Source organism: Heloderma suspectum, chromosome 4, assembly GCF_057233095.1.
Source record: "Heloderma suspectum isolate Gila_16-S chromosome 4, 16-S_ref, whole genome shotgun sequence".
NCBI lineage: Eukaryota > Metazoa > Chordata > Lepidosauria > Squamata > Helodermatidae > Heloderma > Heloderma suspectum.
The window spans coordinates 5540059-5567429 of record NC_139461.1 but is presented as its reverse complement, the minus strand read 5'-3'; the positions used below and the strand labels follow the sequence as shown (position 1 = coordinate 5567429).

At 47.9% G+C, this 27371-nt stretch overlaps 1 protein-coding gene across 4 annotated transcripts in view; it reads left to right on the top strand.

The window, feature by feature from the left end:
* The window catches only part of PPP1R16A (protein phosphatase 1 regulatory subunit 16A), a 70374-nt gene that overhangs the window by 16630 nt on the left and 26373 nt on the right, over positions 1-27371 (top strand). For all 4 annotated transcript variants that reach the window (XM_084854764.1, XM_084854761.1, XM_084854762.1 and 1 more), the window contains one exon: positions 25305-25375. In XM_084854764.1, coding sequence (XP_084710890.1) covers positions 25305-25375 — 71 coding nt within the window. The remainder of the gene's footprint in view (positions 1-25304; positions 25376-27371) is intronic.

Here is a 27371-nt window from a genome sequence, read left to right as displayed (position 1 = left end):
AAGACCCAGGTCGTTGTAAGCGCTTCCCCTTGCAGCACTGGCTAGGAGCACTGTGTGTCCAGGTATAGTCACAGATTTACAAAACAGGTTAAGGATTAACCTTCCTTTGTGTGAAGGGTTCTGAAACTTTTTAGGGCATCTGTTATAAGAACATAAGAAGAGCCCTGCTGAGTCAGACCAAGGGTCCATCTAGTCCAGCATTCTGTTCACACAGTGGCCAACCAGCTGCCCGCAGGAAACCCACAAGCAGGGCATGAGTGCAACAGCACCCTCCTGCCCATGTTCCCCAGCAACTGGTGTACAGAGGAGGTAGCATATAGCCCTCAGGACCATTAGCCATTGATAACCTTATCCTCCAGGAATTTGTCCATGTGCCCTTGGGCAGACCAATCAGGTCTTTCAGAGCTGGTGTTGTGTAGTGGCTTAGAGACAGGGCTGTGAATTAGGAAGTCCCTAGTTAGAATCCCATGAACTCACTCGGTGGCCTTAGAGAAGCCACTCTCTCAATCTCAGCACCACCCATCGGCAGTATGGGGGATAATTGCCTTACAGGGTTATAAGGCTTACAACTAGACAAGGCACGTGAAGCACTTTGAAAATGCTACACTGGATGATGCTGAAGATCCTAAATCCCCAAACCTACACTCCTGCCTTTGTGGCAGCCCCCTTCGACCCCATCGTGGTGGTTCCCCCCCGCCCCCCAATTACTGCAATCTTTGAGTCTTTACTTCTTCAGATCATCTACAGCTGCCTGCAGTCCTTGTCCTTTTGAATTTTTTTCCCTGGAGGTGAGAAGAGCCAAAATTTTCAAATCAAGCTTCTCTGGCCAAGGGCTGATTATGAATGCTTGAAGGGTGGTGTTGTTGAATGGTTGGAGAAGGATAGTTGCCCTTTTGAATTGTGCAGGACTCTCAGAGCACAATTCTCTGCGTGTCTACTGGTTTCAGTGGGACTTACATCTAGGTAAGTGTGCATAGATTTCAGTATCCTAAATATTATTGAGAGCAATGGGACTTACTTTCAAGTAAACATGCTTGGGCTGGCTCTGAGGCTCTCTCAGCGATGGATGGCTTTGGCAAAATCTCCTCTTTTAGCCCAGTGTCCCTCACAGGGTGGTTGTAGGGCTGCAGTGTCACCCGGAGCTCCTTAGTGGAAGGGCTGGATAGAAATTTAACAAAAAGGAATGAACTATGTTAAAATCCATTTGAAATCCCAGTAATTAAAAGGGTGAAGGAAAATGCTAAGTCTGTTGTTCCAAACATGCTTTCTATGACATTGCATTTGTGGGAATTTCCTCTCTGTCCTAAATTGTTTGCTTTACAGGCCCTTCTGAAAACCTTTCTGCTTGGGTTGCTTGTGCACTCAGGCTGGCTTTGAAGGCTTTGAAGGGAAACAATAATGCAGAAAGCACCTGCAAGATGAAACAATCGAGGTTTCAGGTGTTGTTGTTTTTTAAAACAAAGGAGGCACTGTAAGCCCAGGGCACTTGCTACCACTGTCTGCCCCCACCTAGTGCCCTCCACAGTGCTGGATTACAACTCTCATCATCCCCAGCTAGCTAATCCACTGAGTGTGCTGGGAGTTGTAGTCTAGCACATTTGGAGGGTGTCAGGCAAGAGCTGCTTGCCTCTCGCCTTTAAAGTGCAATGGTGGGCTTCCCCCAACATCTGATGCAGTGTAAGTGCAGGCTGTAGCCAGCATCCCTACAAGCTGTTATGACTGAAGAAGCCAAGATCATACAGCAAGGAAGTTAAAAGCCTCTGTGACACCTATACCATCTAATGCTTTGTTCCTTGTGTGTGCTTTTATGGCTTTCATGGTGAGGCCACTTCACCCTTAAAGCAGTTTTTGCTTGAATCTTCCATGTATTTATGGGTATTCACTGGAACTTTCTTCCAAGGAAGTGTGCTTAGGATAGCCTTCTCATCTCATGCAGAGCACACCTTGTTAGAAGCACCATTTGAAATTAACTAAAAATTGATTCTTTGGGGCTTCTCAAAGTACACTCTGGGTAAATTGGCTACCTTTCTGACCTTTGGATGGAAAGGTTCTGTGTCACTCAAAATGTTTATGTGTCTGTTACTGGATCAGCTTCTGCTGGTGGAAGTCTCCTGCTAACACTATGTTAGCAAGGTGACAGCCTTTCATCTCCATCTGGATTAGTTCTGGCCATCACATTTGAAAAGAGCCAGACACTGGGGGACTTTGGAGGAGAACAACAAAGATGTGAAACATTTTCAAAATGTCCAAATAGCTTTATTAGGACCAACCAAAATGTCACAAAATAGTGTGGAAGCGTTCAACGTTGTGATGTGTTGGTTGGTCTGTTTCCCGCCTCCCAGCTGAGCAGAGCAGAGCAAGCTGCTCCAGCTGGTCCAGGGACTACAGAAGCAGGCAAGCTCCCAGAGAGCGAGTGAACAGAGCGAGTGAACAGGGGGAGCAAACAGGAGTTGGCCAGGGGAGTTCGGCAGGGGAGGTCAAGGGGGAGGCCCCTAACATTTTTTTTAATTATTTTTATTTTTTATTTTAACTAACTTTTTTCCATTTATTTGTCTTGTAACACACACTTTCACACCAGTGGGACTCTGCTTTTAACCTCTACTGAGTAGAGGAGCAGGCACAGGCTAGTCTAGAACAATCACAAAGCTAGACACAAAAAGGGAAAAGAGGCTATGGAAGGACAAGACTCTCCAGTGGTGGTGACCTGCAAGGTGTGTGCAATGTTTGTTTTCTTGCCTGAGAACAACATGGCCTACACCTGCAACAAGTGCAAGTTGATCACGCTGCTGGAGGAAAAAGTAAGTGGACTGGAGCGGCGACTGTCGACCCTCCGGGGAATAAGAGAACACGAAGAGTTCTTGGACAGAAGGGGGGAACTACAGCAGCAAAGGGCAGACCAGAAGCTTGAAGAGCAACAGCAAGATGAGGCAGTGGGAAATGCTGAGGTGAGGAAAAATGGAATAGAGGATACTCCTTGGAAAAGGGTGACAGTTAGGAGAAGAAGAACTAGACGCCACTCTGCACCAGTGGAAGCAGTGGAGCTGTGGAACCGATTCCAGGTACTTGTGGATGAGACTGGAGGACAGCCTGCAGAGGAAGAATCACAGGGGAACCTACATGAGAGTGAGCAAGAGGCTGGAGGTCAGTCAAACAGAGGCGATGAAACCCAGGCCTACAACAACAACAAGAGTGGTAGTAGTGGGAGACTCCTTGCTGCGTGGGATCGAGACCCAAGTATGTCGCGAAGACCCGTGGACTCGCCAGGTATGTTGTCTCCCGGGAGGACAGATTAGAGATGTGACTGAAAGGTTGCCTGCACTCATAAAGCCCACTGACAGGTATCCCTTTCTTCTCATCCATGTGGGAACAAATGATACCGCCAAGCGGAGCTACAAAGAAATCACGTCAGACTTTGAAGCTTTGGGAAGGAAACTCAAGAATTTGGGGCCCAGATAGTTTTCTCATCCATCCTTCCAGTAGTTAGAAGAGGGATAGAAAGGCAATGAAAAATACTCCGGGTGAATGACTGGCTACGAAGGTGGTGCCGACGAGAGAGATTTGGATTCTGGGACCACGGGCTATACTTCCTGGAAGATGGGCTGTTGGCTAGGGATGGGTTGCACCTCACAAAGGATGGGAAGAATGTGTTTGGCCACAGCATGAAGAACTTCATCAGGAGGGCTTTAAACTGAATCCCACGGGGAAGGGAGATGCAATGTTGGGGGTAACAATGGACATAGGCGCATGCACTGCAACGGAGAGAACAGCTCTGATAGCGCCCAATAATAGTCTTCAGACACATGTAGGAAGAAAGCCAGACTATGAAGCACATGGTCTTCGATGTCTATATACTAATGCCCAGAGTATGGGAAACAAACAGAACGAACTTGAACTCTTACTACAAGAGGGAAATTATGACCTGATAGGTATAACTGAGACTTGGTGGGATGACTCCCATGACTGGAATACAGCAGTTGAAGGATATAACTTGTTCAAAAAGAACAGGAGGAACAGAAAGGGAGGTGGGGTTGCACTGTATGTGAAAAAGACATATCTCTGCACAGAAATACAGGAGGAGGAGGTTGGTAGCCCCATCGAGAGCATCTGGATCAAAATAAATGGAGCAAAGAATAAAAGGAACCTGGTGGTCGGAGTCTACTACCAGCCACCCAATCAAGAAGACAAGGATGAAACTTTTGACAAGCAAATAGCCAATGTTTTAAGGAAGCATGATGTAGTAGTAATGGGGGACTTCAATTTCCCCGATATTTGTTGGGAGACAAATTCTGCAAAACATGGCCCCTCCAGGAAATTCCTGACTTGTGTGGCGGATAACTTTCTACTACAGAAAGTAGAGGAAGGTACTAGAGGATCGGCTATCCTTGACTTGATCCTAACCAACAGAGATGACTTAGTGGATAAAGTAGCAGTTACAGGAACTCTGGGGGAAAGCGACCATGTTGTACTTGAGTTCTTGGTTCTAAGGGAAGCAAAAGCCGAGTGTAGTCAAATGCGTACCCTGGATTTTAGGAAAGCTGATTTTAATAAATTTATTAAATTTAATAAATTTAATTAATCAGAACAATTATCAGTAAGGTCCCATGGCAAGCGATGCTAGCGAGAAAAGGAGTCCAAGATGGGTGGGAGCTTTTAAAAAAGGAAATTCTCAAGGCACAATCACAAGCAATTCCACCAAGAAGAAAAGGTGGAAGACAACAGAAGAAGCCAATGTGGCTTCACAAAAAGCTTAGAGATGACCTGAAAACAAAAAAGGACACATATAGGAAGTGGAAAGAAGGCCAAGTAACAAAGGAAGAGTACAGGCAGATAGCACAGAATTGCAGGGATGGTGTCAGGAAGGCTAAAGCTGAGAATGAGCTGAGGTTAGCAAGGGATGTTAAAAACAACAAAAAGGCTTTCTTCAGCTACGTGCATAGTAAAAGGCAGAGGAAAGAAATGGTGGTTCAGCTATTAAATAAGGATGGCAAAACGATAACAGATGACAAAGAAAAGGCAGAGGTGCTCAATTCCTACTTTGGCTCAGTCTTCTCCCAAAAGAAGGTCTATGACCCCCCTGGCAAAGGCAAAGTACAGGCTGAAGGGGCAGGATTGCAGCTTGAGATCGACAGGCATATTGTCAAGGAACACCTCATTACTTTGAATGAGTTCAAATCTCCAGGGCCAGATGAACTGCATCCTAGAGTAATAAAGGAACTGGCAGAAGAACTCTCAGAACCGCTGTCTATTCTCTTTGAGAAATCATGGAGGACGGGTGAAGTGCCAGATGACTGGAGGAGGACTAACGTTGTCCCTATCTTCAAAAAGGGTAAAATGGAGGAACCTGGGAACTACAGACCAGTCAGTCTGACATCAATCCCTGGGAAAATTCTGGAGCAGATGATAAAGCATTCCATCTGGAAGCACCTTGACAACAATGCCGTGATGACTCGAAGCCAACATGGATTTGTCAAGAACAAGTCCTGCCAGACAAATCTGATCTCATTTTTTGATCAAGTAACCTCTCTTGTAGACCGTGGGAATGATGTAGACATCATATACCTCGACTTCAGCAAAGCTTTCGACAAAGTACCCCATGATCTCCTGATGAGCAAACTAGCTCAAAGTGGACTAGATGAAACAACGATCCGGTGGATCCACAGTTGGCTACAGAATGGGACTCAAAGAGTGCTTATCAATGGGACCTTCTCCAACTGGGGAGAGGTAACGAGTGGGGTACCGCAGGGCTCAGTCCTGGGCCCAGTGCTCTTCAACATTTGTATTAATGACTTGGAGGAGGAGGTGCAGGGAATGCTGATCAAATTTGCAGATGGCACAAAATTGGGTGGGATAGCTAATACTTTGGAAGACAGAAACAAAATTCAAAGTGATCTGGATAGACTGGAGCGCTGGACAGAAAACAACAGAATGACATTTCATAGGGACAAATGCCAAGTTCTGCACCTAGGAAAAAGAAACCAAATGCACAGTTACGAGATGGGGGATACGTGGTTCAACCACACTACAAACGAGAAGGATCTTGGAATTGTTGTCCATCACAAGCTGAATATGAGCCAACAATGTGATGTGGCTGCAAAAAAGGCAAATGCTCTTTTGGGCTGCATTCATAGAAGCATCGCTTCCAAATCCCGGGAAGTACTAGTTCCACTCTACCCAGCACTGGTTAGGCCTCATCTGGAGTACTGTGTCCAGTTCTGGGCACCACACTTTAAGAAGGATGCAGACAAACTGGAGAGGGTTCAAAGGAGGGCAACAAAGATGATCAGGGGACTGGAAACAAAGCCCTATGAAGAGAGACTGAAAGAACTGGGCATGTTTAGCCTTGAGAAGAGAAGACTGAGGGGAGATAGGATAGCACTCTTCAAGTACTTGAAAGGTTGTCACAAAGAAGAAGGCCAGGATCTCTTCTTGATCATCCCAGAGTGCAGGACACGGAATAATGGGCTCAAGTGACAGGAAGCCAGATTCCGGCTGAACATCAGGAGAAACTTCCTGACTGTAAGAGCAATACGACAATGGAACCAATTACCTGGGGATGTGGTGGGCTCTCCCACACTGGAGGCCTTTAAGACGAGGCTGGACAGCCATTTGTCAGGGATACTCTGACTTGGATTCCTGCATTGAGCAGGGGCTGGACTCGATGGCCTTGTGGGCCCCTTCCAGCCCTACTATTCTATGATTGTATGATTCTATGGTCCTATTAAAGGTATGCAGAATTGTGGATTTTGGCGGGTTTGTCTTATGGCTGTCTTTGTCTTTAAAAGCATAACTTTTGATTAAACAATCTGCTGAAATGGGGGAGAGGACTGTGGGTAGTAGCCTTATGGTTGGCAGCACAGTTCCTATGCTGCTCAGTTCTCCTGGACGAGCCATTTTCCTGCAGTTGGTGAGAGGACTTCCTCACTGACTTCTCTAACCAACCAAAATGACTTGGAATCCACCACACATACATACAACACGCCTCGTGTGCTCGCCAACGTGCCTTTAAAGCCATCTCAAGACTTCCCCTGTTGGTGAGGCACTGAAACTGGAAGCCAAGCCATCAGGGTTGCCACTCCGATCATCCACCACTTTTCTTTCTCTCCTGTGCACCCTCATTCTGTGGCCCATGAGGTCTGTGCCTATCCATGGGGTCCCTCCTCCTCTCTTGGTAATATTTGAGGGAGGTTTAGACAAATGGGACAAATCAAGCCTAGCAAAAAGAGACAATTTTCACATATTTGTAATCATTTCACCAGGAAGCAAGAGGGCAGTTCCTTTGTGGTCATAAACAACAGGCTTTAAAATAAAAACCTATCTGTCACCTTCCCTATCCCCAGGAAACAGGCCAGGTATAAATGTTAAAGGCATGGGCTGTTGGCAAGGGGTGGGTTGCACCTCACAAAGGCCGGGAAGAATGTGTTTGGCCACAGCATGAAGAACTTCATCAGGAGGGCTTTAAACTGAATCCTACGGGAAAGGGTGATGTAATGTTGGGGGTAACAGTGGACGTAGGCGCATGCACTGCAACGGAGATAACAGCTCCGATAGCGCCCAATCATAGTCTTCAGACACATGTAGGAAGAAAGCCAGACTATGAAGCACATGGTCTTCGATGTCTATATACTAATGCCCAGAGTATGGGAAAGAAACAGAACGAACTTGAACTCTTAATACAGGAGGGAAATGATGACTTGATAGGTATAACTGAGACTTGGTGGGATGACTCTCATGACTGGAATACAGCAGTTGAAAGATATAACTTGTTCAAAAAGAACAGGAGGAACATAAAGGGAGGTGGGGTTGCACTGTATGTGAAAAGTACATATCTCTGCACAGAAATACCGGAGGATGAGCTTGGTAGCCCCATCGAGGGCATCTGGATCAAAATAAATGGAGCAAAGAATAAAAGGAACCTGGTGGTCGGAGTCTACTCCCGGCCACCCAACCAAGGAGAAGATGAGGATGAAACCTTTGACAAGCAAATAGCCAATGTTTTAAGGAAGCATGATGTAGTAGTAATGGGGGACTTCAATTTCCCCGATATTTGTTGGGAGACAAATTCTGCAAAACATGGCCCCTCCAGGAAATTCCTGACTTGTGTGGCGGATAACTTCCTCCTACAGAAAGTAGAGGAAGGAACTAGAGGATCGGCTCTCCTTGACTTGATCCTAACCAACAGAGAAGACTTGGTGGATAAAGTAGCAGTTACACAAACTCTGGAGGAAAGCAACCATGTTGTACTTGAGTTCTTGGTTCTAAGGAAAGCAAAAGCCAAGTGTAGTCAGATGCGTACCCTGGATTTTAGGAAAGCTGATTTTAATAAATTCAGAACAATGATCAGTAAGGTCCCATGGCAAGCAACGCTAACGAGAAAAGGAGTCCAAGATGGGTGGGAGCTTTTAAAAAAGGAAATTCTCAAGGCACAATTACAAACCATTCCAACAAGAAGAAAAGGTGGAAGACAACAGAAGAAGCCAATGTGGCTTCACAAAAAGCTTAGGGATGATCTGAAAACAAAAAAGCACACATATAGGGAGTGGAAAGAAGGCCAAGTAACAAAGGAAGAGTACAGGCAGGTAGCACAGAATTGCAGGGATGGCGTCAGGAAGGCTAAAGCTGAGAACGAGCTGAGGTTAGCGAGGGATGCTAAAAACAACAAAAAAGCTTTCTTCAGCTATGTGCATAGTAAAAGGCAGAGGAAAGAAATGGTTGTTCAGCTATTAAATAAGGATGGCAAAACGATAACAGATGACAAAGAAAAGGCAGAGGTGCTCAATTCCTACTTTGGCTCAGTCTTCTCCCAAAAGAGGGTCTAGGAGCCCCCTGGCAAAGGCGAAGTACAGGCCAAAGGGGCAGGATTGCAGCTTGAGATGGATAGGCATATGGTCAAGGAACACCTCATTACTTTGAATGAGTTCAAATCTCCAGGGCCAGATGAACTGCATCCTAGAGTAATAAAGGAACTGGCAGAAGAACTCTCAGAACCGCTGTCTATTCTCTTTGTGAGATCATGGAGGACGGGTGAAGTGCCAGATGGCTGGAGGAGGGCTAATGCTGTCCCTCTCTTCAAAAAGGGTAAAAAGGAGGAACCTGGGAACTACAGACCAGTCAGTCTGACATCAATCCCTGGGAAAATTCTGGAGCAGATGATAAAGCAATCCATCTGAAAGCACCTTGAAAACAATGCCGTGATGACTCGAAGCCAACATGGATTTGTCAAGAACAAGTCCTGCCAGACAAATCTGATCTCATTTTTTGATCAAGTAACCTCTCTTGTAGACCGTGGGAATGCTGTAGACATCATATACCTTGACTTCAGCAAAGCTTTCGACAAAGTGCCCCATGATCTCCTGATGAGCAAACTAGCTCAAAGTGGACTAGATGAAACAACGATCCGGTGGATCCACAGTTGGCTACAGAATGGGACTCAAAGAGTGCTTATCAATGGGACCTTCTCCAACTGGGAGAGGTAGCGAGTGGGGTACCGCAGGGCTCAGTCCTGGGCCCAGTGCTCTTCAACATTTGTATTAATGACTTGGAGGAGGAGGTGCAGGGAATGCTGATTACATTTGCAGATGACACCAAATTGGGCGGGACAGCTAATACCCTGGAAGACAGAAACAAAATTCAAAGTGATCTGGATAGACTGGAGCGCTGGACAGAAAACAACAGAATGACATTTCATAGGGAGAAATGCCAAGTTCTGCACCTAGGAAAAAGAAACCAAATGCACAGTTACAAGATGGGGGATACGTGGTTCAACCAAACTACAAGCGAGAAGGGTCTTGGAATTGTTGTCGATCACAAGCTGAATATGAGCCAACAATGTGATGTGGCTGCAAAAAAGGCAAATGCTCTTTTGGGCTGCATTAATAGAAGCCTCGCTTCCAAATCCCGGGAAGTACTAGTTCCCCTCTACTCAGCACTGGTTAGGCCTCATCTGGAGTACTGTGTCCAGTTCTGGGCACCACGCTTTAAGAAGGATGCAGACAAACTGGGGAGGGTTCAGAGGAGGGCAACAAAGATGATCAGGGGACTGGACACAAAGCCCTCTGAGGAGAGACTGAAAGAACTGGGCATGTTTAGCCTTGAGAAGAGAAGACTGAGGGGAGATATGATAGCGCTCTTCAAGGACTTGAAAGGTTGTCACAGAGAGGAAGGCCAGGATCTCTTCTTGATCCTCCCAGGGTGCAGGACACAGAATAATGGGCTCAAGTGACAGGAAGCCAGATTCCGGCTGAACATCAGGAGAAACGTCCTGACTGTAAGAGCAATACGGCAATGGAACCAATTCCCTAGGAAAGTGGTGGGCTCTCCCATACTGGAGGCCTTTAAGACGAGGCTGGACAGCCCTCTGTCAGGGATGCTCTGACTTGGATTCCTGCATTGAGCAAGGGGTTGGACTCGATGGCCTTGTAGGCCCCTTCCAACCCTACTATTCTATGAATCTTTGTAAATAACGAGTGCTTAGACGGTCTTAAAACTCTGCCCCTCCCCTTGCCCTGTCTGTTAGAAGCCAGCCAAAAGAAAACCTTTTGTAGATTCTAGAAGATACTTAAACTCTGACTTGGTGAGTGTCCAGGCAGCAGGAATTGTGATGGCCTTTCAGTTCCCCAAAGAACACGTTCATTGTTTATTCGTTCAGTCACTTCCGACTCTTCATGACTTCATGGACCTGCCCACACCAGACCTTCCTGTCGGCCGTCGCCACCCCCAGCTCCCCCAAGGTCGAGTCCCATCACCTCCAGAATATCATCCATCCATCTTGCCCTTGGTCGGCCCCTCTTACTTTTGCCTTCCACTTTCCCTAGCAAAATAATATCTTATTTTTCCCTAGCAAAATAACACCAGTAGGTGCTGCAGATCCTCATAGAACTGATCTACTTCTGCTTTTTAAGCATCTGTGAAATCAGCATCTGGTTGGGGCGTATATTTGGATCACTGTGATGTTAAATGGCTTACCTTGAATTCGAATTGAGATCATTCTGTCATTTTTTGGATTGGAAAGAACATGTGGGTTTGCCTTATTCAGAGTTTGACCACTGGTCCATCTAGCCACAGTACTGTTGACCCTGATTGGCTGTGGCTCATCAAAGACGAAAGCAGAAATTGCTTTCCAGGAGATGCAGGGATTTGGGCCTGGGACCGTCCCTCTGCAAAGCATGTGCTCTACCCCACTGTACCGTGGCATGCCGGTAGACGGTACGTTGAGGAGGAGGGTGTGTTTGATATTTGCCATTGCAATGGGACCAGTGGTGTCTCAGAAACATGGGATTTAAGGTTCTACTTGTCACCTTGCTTTGGGTCTGCCAGAGACATTAGGCAGCCAGTGGAGATGCTGGACTACTAGTCTAATGGGCTGAAGCTTCCAACCCATGACCAAGGGCAGGCCTAATGTACTGAACAGCTGTACACTGTATTGAGTTGACCAGGTGAAAAAAGATGGGTGTCAAGTGTGCGTCTGATATAACATGTCAGTACGAAGTGGCTGCAAACCTATGAAGTTGCTCCCAGCTCTGATGGAGTGAATTTCCTTCTGCCAGAATATACTTGCTGCTGCTGATTATGGCTCCCCCCTCTCTGCACTTGACTATAATGCAGCTTTCCCCAGCATGGCACCCTCTGGATGTTTTGGACTACAAGTCCCATCACCCCAACTATTGGGCACGCTGCCTGGGGATGGTGGTAGTTGTAGTCCAACACATCCAGAGGGCATCAGGCTGGGGAAGGCTGATATAATGGGCAGCTAATTGTGGGTTATTTAACCCATGATGAGCCATGGCATGTGCCGGGCACATGTGGCTTCCATTTCAGACACGCAACCCCTGCTTGGGGTGGTAAGGGTGTTCGCCATTTTGTGCAAACCCAGCCATTGTGTGTTATTCAAGAATTAAACAACCCTCGCATAACCCTTGCTTAGTAGTAGAGTTATGTGAGAACACCCTGGCTGATCTCTGTAAGCTTCTCCCAATAGAGAGGGCCACTTTTCTATCACAGCCCCTTCTTCACTAGGGGAGGAGATGGAGACCATCATCTTTCTTTTTTACTTTGGGCTACTGGTGTGTCCGACCTCTTTGTAGGCTGTGAGTCACTCTGGGGATCTTGGGTCATGGCTGCCTCCAAGACCAGGCAGTCCCCCTTTGATCCTCTCAGTGACTGTCTGAGTATACTGCCTGTTGCATCTATGCTGATCTCTCTGTGTGTAACAGATCTAATCTTCTAGCCATTTCCTCTTCCTTGGGGGCATATTGGTAGTGCTCCCTTCCCAGCTATCCATTCTGCTCCCAGGCTCTGATCTTTGTTCCATGTGAGCCGTCTGTGCTTGGTAACATCATTGGCTTAGCAGCTGGCTCTGAGCAAGGCTGCAACTGCTGTTTGGACCAACAAACATCACCTTCAGAGCTTTGAGTTCATAGCGAATGAATGTGCAGGATGAAACTATGCAAGGTAGCACACAGTTCAGCAGGACTGAAATGTATGACGGATGATTCTCTCTTAACTCCAGTGCTCTTTGACGGGCTTAAGCCATTGGCAGTTTGCTGCTGCTGCTCCCAGGCTCTTCCATTCTCCTGTCTTCTGCTGGAGGATGTTCTTTGTTCTGGAGCCCCAGTGGCTTCTCTCTCACCTCAAATAGAAAGGCCCATCTGAGACTGTTAGATGCCTTCTTTTGAATGGAAGTTAGGAAGCTGCCTGAGCAAAACAATGGGTCCACCTAGGCTAGTATTGTCAACACTGACTGGCGGCAATGGCTCTCCAGGGTTTCAGGCAGGAGTTTTTCCAGCCCTATCTTGAGAAGCCAGGTATTGAACCTGGGACCTTCTGCATGTGAAGCTTGGGCTCTACCGCTAAGCTCCAGTCCATCCACAAGCAATAGCCCTGCGACCTGGAGCTGCTTCACATGCATTTTGTTTTTGCATTTATACGGGAAATGTTTTATGTGTATGTGTAAACATATGACATGTGCATGCAGTAGACACAGGTTTGAAACCCTGTATACCAGACAGGTGCCCACACCAGCAAGATGAAGCTGACTATGGCAAGGGTGTTTGCTGCTGTGTAATGTGTACATCGGCCCTCATTGGATGCATTGTTGTTAACCCAGTTGTATAACAAGCAGAGCTTTCTAAAAAAAACAACCCCAAAACCTTGAGCCTCACCTAACTGGACCCCTTTGTTACTATTTGGTCCTTCTTCTCCATGGCTGTTACCTCCTGATGCCACCGCTAATCCCAGTCTTGTCCAGTCCAGCTCATATGAATTGCAAGCTGCCAGGGCAAAGATGGTGCCACTCCTCTGATGTGGATGGCTCCTAGCACACTCTCAGTGTCTGGAAGTAGTAGTACATCATAGGCTTGGGCCTGCCTGGAGACCAGGTCCAGAACCCTGCTGACCATGAAAGGTTGGCTTTAGGTTGGCTCTTTCTTTCAGGCTCCATATTTCTAAAATGGAAATGCTGGTGCCCTGTATGCAGGGTGGTTGCAAGGGTGACAGAATAAAACGGTTTGCACATTAAATATGGCACAGAAAGGCTTACCTGCCTGGGTGCTGTTGGAAACAGAACACTTGACTAGATGGATCTTGTGTTCTTGCTGGTAAAAAGAACAGTGTTGCATATTCTAGTCTTGGCCAGTTTGGGGTACTGAGCTGACTCAGGTGCGTTTACTAGTCCCCCGCCAGCCCAAATTTATATTGTAAGGTCTTTGGGGCAAAAGGTATTTGGGGCCTTTTGCTTGTGTTGAATGTGTAAGGTGTCATGTTTACTGATGATACCATATTAAATTTGTTGATAGCGTTGTTTTCATAAGAGTTAAACTTGCTCTGCAGATCACTTCTCTCCACCCACAATCAGGTTTGTAGATGCAAGAAAACGCAGGCCAGGCGTCAGACCGTCGATTGCTTTTGGCTTTGCATCGTGCTTTGATTTGTGGTGCTGTGCCGAGGCTCGGTCTCAGCTGCTGATTCTCCTTCCGTGTTTAGTGGCTCTCCTTCGACTTCCTACCACAGTGGAGGGCAGGCTGAGGCGCTTGATGGGGATTTTTGGCCTTTCTCCAGGCTGGTGAATGACAAAATGTGATCCTTGAATGGAAAGGCGATGAGCTAAATATAGAAATAATTCTAAACTGCTGGATCTGCTGAGAGCTAGCTGTGGCTTCTGGTGGAAGAAAGGAGATGATGATGAAGATGATTGTGTGTGGCTTTAGGGAAAGCTGCCTTCTTTATAGTCCTGGAGGGCAAGAGGTCTCTGCCTCTGCCACCGAGGCCTTGGCTGGCTCTGGCCCTCAGAGGGTGGAGCTGCTGCTGGAACGTCGAGCAGAGATTCTCCCAAGCCTTTGCCCAGGGTCCATCCGCTTCTGACTTCTGTGGAGACAGACATCTGGCCCTAGGGGAGCTAGGCACCTAAAGATCCACCCTGTCCTGTTCCCCTCAGCTCTGGGAAGCTGCTTCCTCTGCTGAAGGAGCCTCAGCAACTGGATGTTTCCCCCTATGACCTTTTTCTTTTCTTTTTTTTAACACTGACCAGACAGCATCTATAGGTCAAACTGCATGTGACTGGGCAGGGGTTTATGCAGGTGAGGGAGGCTTAACTCAGCCCTCCCCCCCCCCAATTCCCTAATGCAGTTCAGAGGTTATAGTATATTTTCCTGTCACACTGCTAATAGCAGCCCCAGGGGGTGGGGGCGGGATTTGCATCAGATGATTGGCACTGAGGCAGGAGCGTTGAGAGTTGAACCCTTTCCTGCCCCCTGGCCTTCATCCAAATCCCTTCACTCAGTCAGGGGGCTCACTGGGTGACCTTGGCTCAGTGGCCATCTGTCAGTCTAGCCTACCTCATGGGGATTGGTGGGTGGGTTGCAAGGATAAAAAATGTGAGAGAAACCATGCATGCCATCCTAGTCTCCTTGGAGAAAGTGTAGGATAAGACACGTGAAAAAAAAATGCATGGGCATGATCCATCAGGACTTTCTCCTGCCTTAACCCCACTGAAATGAAAGGGAACTGCGCAAGATCTGCTTTTTCTCAGCTACCATTCACTTCAGAATGGCTGGGGGGGGCTGCCCAATGGGGCTTCCATAGCAAACATGCCAGTAGGTGGAGGTGCCTTCTGCCTCCACTTCCTTTTGGCACCTCTCCCTCTGGCTCCTCCTGTCACTGGACTGACCGTATCTCTGTGTAATAACCTGCCTTTTTAAAGTTTTGAAATGCGCAACCATGATATGTAGCTATACCCCTGGGTTGAAATGCTCGTGAGGCACTGAGCTAGGATCGGGGATGGCAGTCGAAGACATGGCAGCAATCCCAGTTCCTTTTTTCACAGCATATTTCAAACGAATGGCTGCGGGGCCCATTCTTGGCAATCCCTACAGCAATTTTGCAGAAGAGGTGTTGCATTGTCTCTCCCCAGCAGGGACCACGGTCAGGTGGCTAAGCTTAAGGCTTGGGGAATGTGTGGAATGTCAGAGTGGCCATTGGGCCCAGCTTGCTGCAGCTTTCATGGGTAAGCGCCTCTTGTTTAGAGTGCAGCGTGGGCACTGAAATCCTTTGCTTTGTGAGAAGTCCTGCATCTCATGGGCCTGAAGAGCCAAAAGGCCGTTTTCCCTCTAGCTTGGAAGTTGAGTGTCAGTGATGCATGAAAACTTTCTGGCTCTGAAAACTGTTTCATTGTACAGGAGATGTGGGAGAAAAGAAACTCGCCCACTGAGTGGCTGGACTAGATTGGATCTCATCATGGATGTTGGAGAGTTGGTCCCCCCTTCAGTGCATAATAGTCAAGTTTCGAATCCATAGGCCCTTTCCATAGCAAACTGTTATTTGCATAGCAGCGTGTTGCCCAGCTTGCTCCTAGCTTGGTGGCTGTTTGACCCCAGACGGATGTTCAGGAGCAAAGGCAGGTGGCTCTAGAAAGCAAACTGTGTCTTGTTAATAATTTAGTAATTAATCCTCAATGTACATCTGAAGTATGAGCTTTACATGCATTATCTTCATAAACCTTACAGCAGCTTACTTGTAAGGCCAAGATTATTGTCCCTCTTTTTCCTGATGGGGTAGTGGGAGAGGATGTGAGAAGACTTGTCTAAGGCCCCCCGCCCTAGTGAGAAGTTAAGAGCTGCTGTGAAATTTGGACTAGGTGCTTCCCCCATGCATAGCTCACAGTCTTGGCTGCTCACTACTCATTTCAAGCTTTTTCTCTCTATTGAAGCAAACCAGGTTCCCAAGGATGCTTGAGGCAGAAAATGCAAAGGACAAACCCTTCCTCTGGCAATAAAAATATAACTGGTAACAGTTGGTGTTACGGAGTTCTCACGTCAGATGTTCCATTGCATTCCATTCTGAATTCTCCCTCCCCTCTGAAAACAGGTCTGTTGATTAAGCTAGGGTTTGTACTTGCTGCGCAGAGTGCAGTCCTGGATATCATCCTGACGTCTCTGTCTTTCAGGGGACCTATCACTTTATATTGTGATTTTCAAGGGAAAAGTCACAGTGCCTTGGATTTTGTGTTCCTCCCCCATTTGTGCTGAGCTGCTGTTCAACCTTGAAGTACAGAGTTGTGCTCTGAACATGTGTACCCTTTCCATTCTGCTATCTCGACATTTGGCAGAGCTCTGAGCTGCTTCTAGATGGAGGGCTCCTAGCACTGCCACACTGCCAATCAAAAGACGTTGCACAGCTATTCTGTTTTTCACTCTTTACCAGACTTTCTGTGAGAAGTAAGATGAAAGAAGCAGTAGGAAAACATGGGGGGATCAGAAGGGGAAGACAGCCATATCTGGACGTCCTGTAAATTCTGTAAATGAAGCAAGATGATTGCACGATGAAAGCCTCTTCTGGAAGCACCCCTTGTGTTACAGACTGACAGGTGACAATCAAATGGTCCAGTCATTAAACCAAAGGCCCCACTTCAGCTGAGCAATATATTGAAACAACTGTCAATTTGCTGCCCTTTGGTGTCTGAAAATCTGCCACCTGAGGCAGTTTATCCCTGATGGATGGCAGAGCCAGCTCTGCTGCTCTTCAGCCAGTCTAGATCATCTACCCAAAATGCAAATGTTATTTACAAGCCTGCGTTCTGTCTGCCCTGGGCGGTGGCTGCTTTGGGCCAACTTCTAGTTTGGTTGCAAAGAGGCATGGACCAGAAGTGGGGCTGCCCTCAAGTTCTGCTGATGTGATAGCAGAACTAGTATGGCTGCTGTTCTATCTACTGCTGTCGATGGTATTCTCTGGCTGCCGACAGCATACCTGCAAAACCCCCATCCAAAGATGCAGAATGTTGTGCGTGGTGCTGCTCACCTCAATACCTGGATGTCAGAGTTAGGAGAAGACTCCAGCTCTATGGGTGGCAACTGGGGAGGCAGTGATTGACAGGTCTTTTATATCAAGAAACAAAAAGCTATTCAGAAGGAGTTGGAAGTCTATGTAATAAGAGGGGAAGAATTGGAGAGCATAATGGATGTCTGTTGTAGATGGATTTAGATAGCAAAGAGTAACTAATGCTGCACACATGATAGTACACCAAAGTGATCTGGATTGATTCTTCCAGAACAGCTACCATCCTTTGGCTCTGTATTATAAGCACAATGGCAGGTTTGAATTCCTAATTTGTCTCTAAATCAGCTATCCCCAACTTGGTGCCCTCCAGATGTGTTGGACAACAACTCCCATCATACCAGGTCGGGGAAGGGTTGGCAATGCTGGCTGGAGATGATGGGAGTTTCAGTCCCACACATCTGGAGGGCACTAGGTTGGGCAAGGGCACTCTAAAACATGCTGACTTTGGGCACAACAGGTCTCAACTAAGCTGTGCTGTGTATCCTCAAGGCAGGGGCTGAGCAGGCTTACTGGATCCACTTCTTCATACTGGAACCTTGAGGTCCACCAGCCGGAACAAACTGCAAAATAGCGGCTTGCAGGAGGGGCGGGGGAAGTGCAGCCCAAAGCAAAATGGTTTCTCACGGGCTGGACTCAGTTACCTCCTGCACTCTGTGAGCTCTGCATTTGGATGAACGGCATATACAGGCACCAATCTACATCTGAAACGTCCTTGGTGACATTGGCTTGTAGTTCTGCACAACAAAAAGCCAGTAATGTTGAGTGCCTGCCCATGCAGACCATTGGAGCCATGGGCCATGGCTCCCTGCTTCTGGTGACCTGCCAAGAGAGGGGAACCCCTCTATGCAGCCCTCTCCTATACAATGCTCTCCAGAGGTGTTGGACTACAACTCACATCATCCCCAGCCAGCACAGCCATTGGGATGATGGGTGCTATCAGGGTGATGAGATGCTGTAATTGTAACACATTGGGGAGTGGGGGATGACACACCAGGTTGAAGAAGCTGCTCCACTTGCATCCTCCTGCATGCAAGATTAGGGACAACAGTGCCCGGAGCTGCTGCTGTTTATCTTTAACCATCTGTTCCTTCCCCTGGTTAAAGCAAGTGGGGCAGCTGGGGAGCTATCCCTTCCAGGCACTAGCTTCCTGTCACAGCTGGGGTGGTGCCTGTTCTAGGAAAGGTGAAGATAGCTTGCTGTATGTCTGTCTTGGTTTGCCATGTACAGTACTGGCCTCTAGCAGCCATTAGAGGAGCTATCAAATCCAGGAAAAGAGGAGCACATGAAGAAAACTGGCCAGTGCAAGGTTAATGGTGGACAGCTTAAGACAAAAACAAAAGAGGCACATCCCTAGCAATTAAGAGCATGGGGCAGGGGCGTGTCATGTGGGTGTGTTGTGGCAGTTTACAGTGGACACAGAGCCATGGCAGGAACAAGCTGTTCTGGCTTAGCTATAATAACTGCCCTTGGAATGCTGCAGCACACAAGCTGTGGGGAGGAGGGCAAGAGACCCTGCAGACGTGACCTTCCATGGAGCTGGGAAATGCTCTTGCAGTCCTGGAGCAAAGGGAGCTGGTCCAAAAGGGGGCTACAAAAGAGGTCCCTGACGGCTGGAGACACCTGGAGGTTTGCCTGCCTGCTAGACGCTGTGTCTCTCTGGCTCTAGGGTGTCTTTTGTTCAAGCTTTTCCTGAATAGCCACAGAGAGGGAACCCACATAGCCTTAACTGAGGGTGGCTTGACAGGAGAGCTCCTTCACCAGATCACAGTATTGAATCACAGACAGTATGGGACAGCCTTTCCCAACCTGGTGCTCTCCAGCTGTGTTGGACTACAACTCCCATAATCCCCCAGCCATCTTAGCATAGGTTGTTATGGAAGTTGGGTAACAAAATAATTATAGGAGGAACAGAACATGAAATACAGGAGCAGGCACAACTCATCTTACAGTAGAGTATAATGTGTAACTATCAAAAAGCAGCTGGAGGATGTTCAACTCACTGGCTTCTTATGCAAAGCTTATTCATGAACATCCTGACTCTCAGGGTGGCCTGTTTCCTAATTTTCTCTCCTGCCTTACAGTCATTGACAGTAAAAGTAATTAAATGACAGCAACAGTCAATATGCAAACCACAGTCAATAAAACAGTGTCTTTCCAAGCGATTAAAAAGCAATTCGTGAAACATGTGATGGAATATTTCCTATGAGCAATGTTTTGTCCACAAAGAGTGTGGACTTCCTGGTAGCCTAGTTGTGTCGGGAGTTGTGGGGTGTGTGTGTGTCCTGATGCGATATCCTGGCAGGCCAACTAAAATGCTGGGGTGCTTCATCCCCTCTGTAACCCAAGTTTGCAATATTTAGTTTAAGTTGGTAAAAACAGAACCTGGTTCCTTCCTGAGGGAAGTGGAATGTTTCCATTATAAGGTCAACTTAAATGAAGGGTTGCTGTTCATTTTGATGGGGCTTGTGCAGGCGAATGTCCCGCTGGATTGTGCCCTGTGAGTTAGATCCGTGTGCATGTGTGTCTTTTGCTCTGCCACCCACCCAGTAATTAATCTGGGCTTCAATCCAGCAGGATATTCTCCGTGCAAACCTCATCCCAAAGAGGAGAACTGTGCAGTATTCTTGCACAGCCCCTGTTCGTTTCACTGAGGCTTGCTCAGGCGAATTTCCCACTGAATTGTGCCTGGCAGCTGGACTCCTCCTGTCTACTCTCTATGGCAGTCAGAATTGGCTGGCCCACTTTGCCTCCTGGTAGGGCTGCCATCCTCTGGGCATCATTTCCTCAGTTTAGAAATCCACAGCTGCTGGCTGTGGGACCTTGTGGCTTGCCTGTGATGGTCTCGTGCCCAAATGACCCCCTGCCACAGTCTGGGCTTGCACGCAGAGGGTGGTAGTGCGTGCAGCTGGGGGCGTTGCTTGGGTTCCAGAGGGCACAGCCTGAGGGCACCTGAGACAGCAGCATTGCTGAAGCTCATCAGGTCTGCTTCCGGTCAGTGCCTGGAGGGGAGTCTGCCCTTGAGCTCCCGAGAGGAACAAAATGTGGCCAATAAAGGAAGTGAACCGGCAGAGGTTTCATGCTGCCCTTTGTTGTTGTTCAGTCATTAAGTCGTGTCCGACTCTTTGTGACCCCATGGACCATAGCACGCCAGGCCTTCCTGTCCTCCGCTCTCTCCCGGAGTGTGCTCAAGTTCATATTCATTGCATTGGTGATGCTATCTAGCCATCTCATCTTCTGCCGTCCCCTTCTCCTTTTGCCTTCAATCTTTCCCAGCATCAGGGTCTTTTCCAGGGAGTTTTCTCTTCGCATTAGGTGGGCAAAATATTTGAGCTTCAGCTTCAGTATCTGTCCTTCCAATGAGCAGTGAGGGTTGATTTCCTCTCGAATGCCCTCTCGTCTTCTCATTGCTGCTTGAAGGCCCCTGTGTTCCCATGTCTTGACCATTTGCAGCCTGTCTTGGCCACCCATTAAATGCTCTTGAGCATTTTTCATCCTGGGAAAGAGGCTATCGACAGGATGCCTTTGGTGCGTCAGCACTGCCAATTGCTACTGGTGTTTTCCCTCTGTGGCAGCTCTCTCTCTTGTTTCTGGTGAGTTTCTGTTGGCAGGGAGTGGTTCCTGGTTTGAGAAGAGTGGCTTTTTTTTTCATAGAGCAGTGATGTGGAAGCGTAGGAGGTTGTGTTGTGGCTTTTGCTAGGTATTTCATAGCACACCCAGTTTCCTAGAGTCACATGCTGGTCCTGTGTTCGTAGGTCTGGAGTAAATTGAAATGACTTCGGGGAGACAGCCTGGGTGAGGTGCACCTTTTAAATGGGATATCCTTTTGCTCTTCACCAGCCTTCCCCAAACTTTGGAAGGTTTCCCCCATTTTGGTTCTCACGAACTCCCCAGGGTTCATGGCAACCTTGCTTGAATAGATGTCTTGTTCATTCCAGTTCCTTCTCTTCAACTTCCTACAAGGTTCCCTGCCAGAGAGAGGGAGATGGGCAGCTGATGTAAGGGCCCTCAGGCCCAGTGCGTTGGACTACAACCCGGTTGGGGAAGGCTGGTCTTGAGGGTCCATGGAAGTGCCTCTCCTAGAGGGGTGTAGAGGTGTGATGTTTTTCTCCTCCCATTTTTCTCGCTCTCTCAAAATACTAGAACCCGGGGTCATTCCATGAAACTGATTGGTGGGAGATTCAAGACAGATAAAAGGAAGCCCTTCACACAGCGCATGTGTGCGTGCTTGTGTTGTCTTCCACTTGGACATCAAGGTCAGCCCACCACGTACAGCAGCAGCAATATTTTTCAGTTCCAGAATCTGCTTCGGGCAGTTGCTTTATTAGAACCCACCAAATAAGCACAAAATTGTGGGTGAGCTTTAGAGAGCTCCAGATCACTTCTATGGAATTTGCTACCACAGGGTGTCGTGATGGCCAGAAATTTGGATGGCTTTAAAAGGTGGTAGACAAATTCCTGGAGAAGACTATCAATGGCTACTAGACCTGATGCCTATGTGCTACCTCCAGTACCAGAGGTGGGAAGGTGCTGTTGAGCTCATGCCCTGCTTGTGGGTTCCTGGTTGACAGCTAGTCAGCTACTGTGTGAACAGAATGCTAGACTAGATGGACCCTTGGTCTAATCCAGCATCAGGGCTCTTCTTATGTTCTTATGCTTTTAGTCTATGTGCTCCAATGCAACGTATTCCAGAACTTGCAGGAGGGAGTGGGATGAGCCGTTGGAGAGATTAGTCTTCGCATTTTTTAAAAATGGTCCTTTTTGAATATGGGTCTCATTTTTGTTCTATCTCACTGCTAAATATAAGTGTCCATCCTATAACTACAGTGTTGAGGTCACAGAGCACAGATTATGTTCCATCCTGCAGGACACCAAAGATGAAATCGTTTATCTTTCAATAACAGCCAGCACCGGGGTACATGAGAGCTCGGTCACCCCTTCTTGGTTGTGCTTTTACCCTCCTGATGGGGAGGGCCTGCCTGGCATCACACTGGGACTGTCTCTCACTCCCAGTGGCAAGTTCTCAAGGCACTCTCCTGCTGGACTCTGTATCCTGCCTGTGTGTTGCAAGCCTCCATTTTGGGTATCACGGATTTCCCAAGGTTTGTGTCAACCTTACTTGAATCAGTGTCTTTTTCATTCCAGTTCCTTCTCTTGAAATTCCTACAAGGTTCCTCACCAGAGAGGGGGAGATGGGCAGCTGACGTAAGGGCCCTTAGGCCCAGTGGTAATTCTGACCATGGTTGGAAAAATCCAAGGTGCTTGGATTGCATGAACATGTCATGCTTTAATACATTTGTCTGGGAATGTGAGACTTCAGTGATGTGGAGAGCTGGCACTTTCAATGTGAGGTCTTGGGAATTCTTTTTCTAGCTCTGATCCTGGCTATGAAATCCAGTTCACCTTGTCCACTTCAGCTGTAAAATCTGGAGACAGGGAAGCAAAAATAAAGAGCGTAGCACTTCATAATAGCCCTGTTTCTCTTGTCCTTTGCTTTCATGTGGCCTGGTTGGAACAGCAGAAAAGCACAGGAAACATTTAGCTTGACCAGGAGGAGTGATGCAACCAGGGGTCCCTGATTTCTTTTGCCAAGGGCTGTGCTAGCTGGTGGGGATGATGAGCAGAAGATCACAGATACTGGAGGGTGTGGATGTTTCGGGGCCCTGAGTGTTTGTCACTACATGCTGCCTGCATGTTTCTGAGTTCTGCTCGTCAGCCATGAAGACAGAAACTTACTTTGGAAGGGGGAAAAAAGCTGTGGTTTTCATGGTGCTGGATCCTTCACCTCTCATCAGATCTCTCATTGGCACAGTCAACTGTAGACAAGCAGAATAGACCCAGCTCTGCCTGGATGATTCTCCAGGCCCCTTCCAACTCTCCTTCCAGGATCTGTGCAACCCAGCAGTTGTCTGGGCTGCTGAATTGCCTAGCTAGTGCTGGAATGTAATCCTTAAGTCAACATGCCTGCCCCATGTTGCCCTGTGCAAAGGTGCACGTGCTTGTGCACTCCAAGGAGGAACGTGTGTTTCTTCCTCCTCCTCCTACAGTGAGCTGTCTGTCCCCATGGCTCCCTAAATCCTGGCAAACTGCCCGGGTTTTGTCTGAGGTACAACTGACGGTTGTGCAGGGGCGGCGGTGGGCTGGGGGAGGGGGTGTCTCTCCAGTTTCTTAGTTAAATGCATATTGAGTTATTGGCCTTTTCCCCTGGCCATTGCTGACGCTTGTATGAAAAGCCTCTCCTTGCCCTGGCTCCACTCCATCCTGGGGCTCCAGTCTCTGCCTGGCCAAAGTATCTGGCTTGGAGCCAGCTATAAATAGGTGATACTTTTAGGGTCAGTGGGGCCTGAACTGTTTTCCTGTGCCTGGGTTAAAACGTGGGGCAGGCCATGCTAGGGGTTTAACCTACTTACCTAATCCAGCCGAGCTGTTTGGCCTGTCTGTTTAACCTTGACTGCACTATGAATGTGGATGCCAGTGTGATGTAGTGGCAAGAGTGTTGGACTGGGAGCCGGGAGATCTGGGTTCTGGGCCCCACTCAGCCATGGAAGCTCACTGGGTGACTTTGGGCCAGTAACACACTCTCAGCCCAACCTACCTCACAGGGTTGTTGTTGTGAGGATAAAATGGAGAGGAGGAAGATAATGTAAGCCACCTTGGGTTCCTTGCAAGAGGAAAAAAGGCGGGATATAAATGCAATAAAATAAATAATGAATGAATGAATGAATGCACTGTGGAGCACCAGAAGTGTTTCCTGTCACTACCACACTCTTTGTTAAGTCATAGGGGAGACAGTGTGAGAAAGAGAGTCCTTCCTCCACACCCAAGAAGAGCCTCGAGGAGTTTGCAGTTCTGTGTTGCTCGAAACCGCAGTGACCTGATATCCCAAGTGTGTGGCTTTTAATTTCTCTAGCAGGAAACTCATCTGAGGGCACCCTCTGGAGTGTTGCATTCACGTGCTGTGTCCATGCCCCATGGTCATGTACAGAGAGACAGACCTTTTCATGCATTCAGTTCAGGGTATTCCATTGTGGTGGTCAGGGAGGAAGCGAGGCTGAGTGAATCCCAAGAATTCACAATATCCTTGCCCAGCACTGGTTTGGGGGCAGCCTTGAAGGGGACAGGGGCCCAGCTGCCAACCTGACAAAAGGGATACTGGCCTTCTCAGAGCACCCGGCTCCCAGCACTAAGAACATCAGATTTTGTCCAAACTTAGTCTAACAAGTCCCATTCATTTGAATGGGTCTACTCCAAGTAGGACTACCATTGGATACAGCCCATAAAACTGTATTCTGCTTCTGCAGCTTCCTGTAGAGACATTGACTTCTGTGTAAAGCAGCCTTCCCTAATCTGCACCCTCCAGATGTGTTAGACTACAACTCACATCTTCCCCAGCCAGCATGGCCATTGGGAGTTGCAGTCTATCACATCTGGTGGGCACTAGGTTGGGTGTGGGGCATCGCATGTGCATCACTAGTGCAGTGGCTGTGCCCCTCAGTGGATTGATGGTGGTGGGGAAAGCATTTTCACCACCATACTCCATAGAGCCATGTAGGAAATTGTAATATATAAAGTGTCCTGGACTCTGAAGCACAGAAGTGTGCTCTGTAGTGAGTGTGTGGCAGCAGATCAGGAGCAGAGTGAAATCCACACCAGTGCCATGTCACTCAGCAAGCCCCCCGCTCCCCACAAAAAAAAACTTGCTTCCAGACAGAATGAATATGAAACTAGCAACCTACCTCTGTAATGAGCAGGGATCTCAGAATGCATGTTGATGATGAAGCTTATTGTTGGGACTTATTTCTGCAGTGGCAGAGATGGACCAGTTTGGGCAAAAGGGGGGCGGGGCGGTTGAACTTCTTCAGCCCCAAACTTGCCCCTGCCTCATCAATGCACCCTCCTGTGTCTATTGATTCCCTGACCCAGTGGCCATGCTTAGATTCACAAGCCCCTTGTCTAAAAGGTAGTCTTCTTCTTTTTAACAGTTCGCCAGTTCCTTCAGAGTGGCCTCAGCCCAAATTTGTACAATGAAGATGGCCTTACTGCATTGCACCAGGTGAGTCCAGTGCCTGCTTCCTAAGTTCTCCCCTGGTCTCTCCTCATCTGTGCCAGCCTCAGGTATAAAGTGCCTAGCATTGTTGTCTCTAGTCCTCCTCCCCACTCCCCAATTTCCATCTTGACAGCTGCTACTTAGTGGAGCCCTTATAGCAATCAGAGATGTAGAATTGGAGAGTTGGAAAGGGTCATCCAAGGTCATCTAGTCCACCCCCCGCCCATGCAGGAAATGCACTGCTACCGCAACCCTGATAAGCAGCCATTCAACCTCTGCTTAAAACCCCTTAACAAAGAAGAGTCCACCTGACTTTCTAAGCCAGTCTGGCCCATTGCTAAAACCTTGTACTATCAATGTCCCCTCTCATATAACCGGAACCCGTTGGTTTGGGTTCTGCACTCCAGTCTGGAGCATCATCTGTGTGACAGCCCTCCGCATACTTGACAGTGGTTGCCATACCATCTCTTCTTTGGGCTAAACATAACCAGCTGCTCCTTCAGCATCTTCAGGGTCACTACCCAGCCAGGCCTCTGCTGGCTTCTTCTTCTGCCCCACTGCCACCCTCTGCTCAGTTCCGCTGGCTTCTCAAGCAAGCAGTTTTAAAATGCAGCCAGTGCAGCTTGTAGAAGGGGTGGGGGATTTGCTTAGCCCTGAGGGCTTGGCCTGTTGCGTTTTCCTTTGAAGCAGCTGCTGGCCTCAGTTGGACAATCTTGTTGGGTCATTCTGTGGAGTACGCCTCAATCTTTGCAAAGGCTAAACCAGAGAAAAGCGGAATAACCAGACATGAAACCGTGATTGGGAGGGCAGCCTGGTGACTGGCAGTATGCACAGCAGACCAGAACACGCAGAGCAAGTGCTGCCTTTCCCAAGGGTGAGACCCTCATGGCAACTGAACAAGAATGGTTCAGTGACTGAGCAAAGAGTATCTGAGTGCTGGCCGTTGGTTATTCATGGCCTTCTGTAACCTGGTGCCCTCTAGATGTGTTTGATTACAACTTCCATCATCCCCAGCCCACATGACCCTTGGAGGGGTTGCCAGGTTTGGGAAGCCTGCGTTATAGGCAATGCAGGGAGTTAAGCTTTCCTTAGGCACAGTTACTGTAATGGGCTGCCTTTGAAAAGCATCCAGAACCTGCAGCCAGTTTGCAGTGCCCGTCCTAACTGATCTTGACTGCTGTGAATGTTTTACCCCAACATAAAAGAGATTAGAGTAGAGATGTTCAGAAATCCAAGTACAAGGTGCTGGGTGTAGAGGGTGCAGCATTGGAGAAGACACCCTCCCCTCGACTCCCACCCATTTGGTGTTACTCCTGATCCTTTAGTGTGGTTTGCTTCTGTGCTGATGGTTCCTTGGGGCTCCTGAGCCAGCCTCTCTTGCCTCTCTTCAGTCAGCTAGTGCAGGAGCATCTAATACTGACTTTTGCTCCTTCCTGACAGTAGCTGTTGTCTGCCCTGCCTGCTCTGTTTACCCCACTTTTATTTATTTTATTTTATTTATTAAATTTCTTAATCTTCCATCTGGCTGGTCACCCAGCCACTCTGGGCAATGTATAATAACACAAACAGTTTAAAAACAATAAAATTACACATTAAAACATTTTCTAAACTTTTCCTAGCCCACCCTAAATGCCTGCCTGAACAACCAAGTTTTCAACGCATGGCGGAAGCTCATTAAAGAGGGGGCATGGCGGAGTTCCCTAGGGAGGGAGTTCCACAGAGTGGGGGCCACCACAGAGAAGGCCCTCTCCCTTGTCCTTAGCAGCCTAGCTGTCCTGGCTGATGGGACAGAGAGAAGGCCATCTGAGGCTCATCTTGTTGAGCAGCCTGTCTGGTGTTGCTGGAGGCGTTCCTTGAGATAGGCTGGGCCTATCTCAAGGATATGGGCCGGAACCATATAGGGTTTTAAAGGTCAAAACCAACACTTTGAATTTGGCCTGGAAAACCACCGGTAGCCAGTGCAACTCCTTCAGCATCAGAGTCATGTGATCATGCCAGTGGC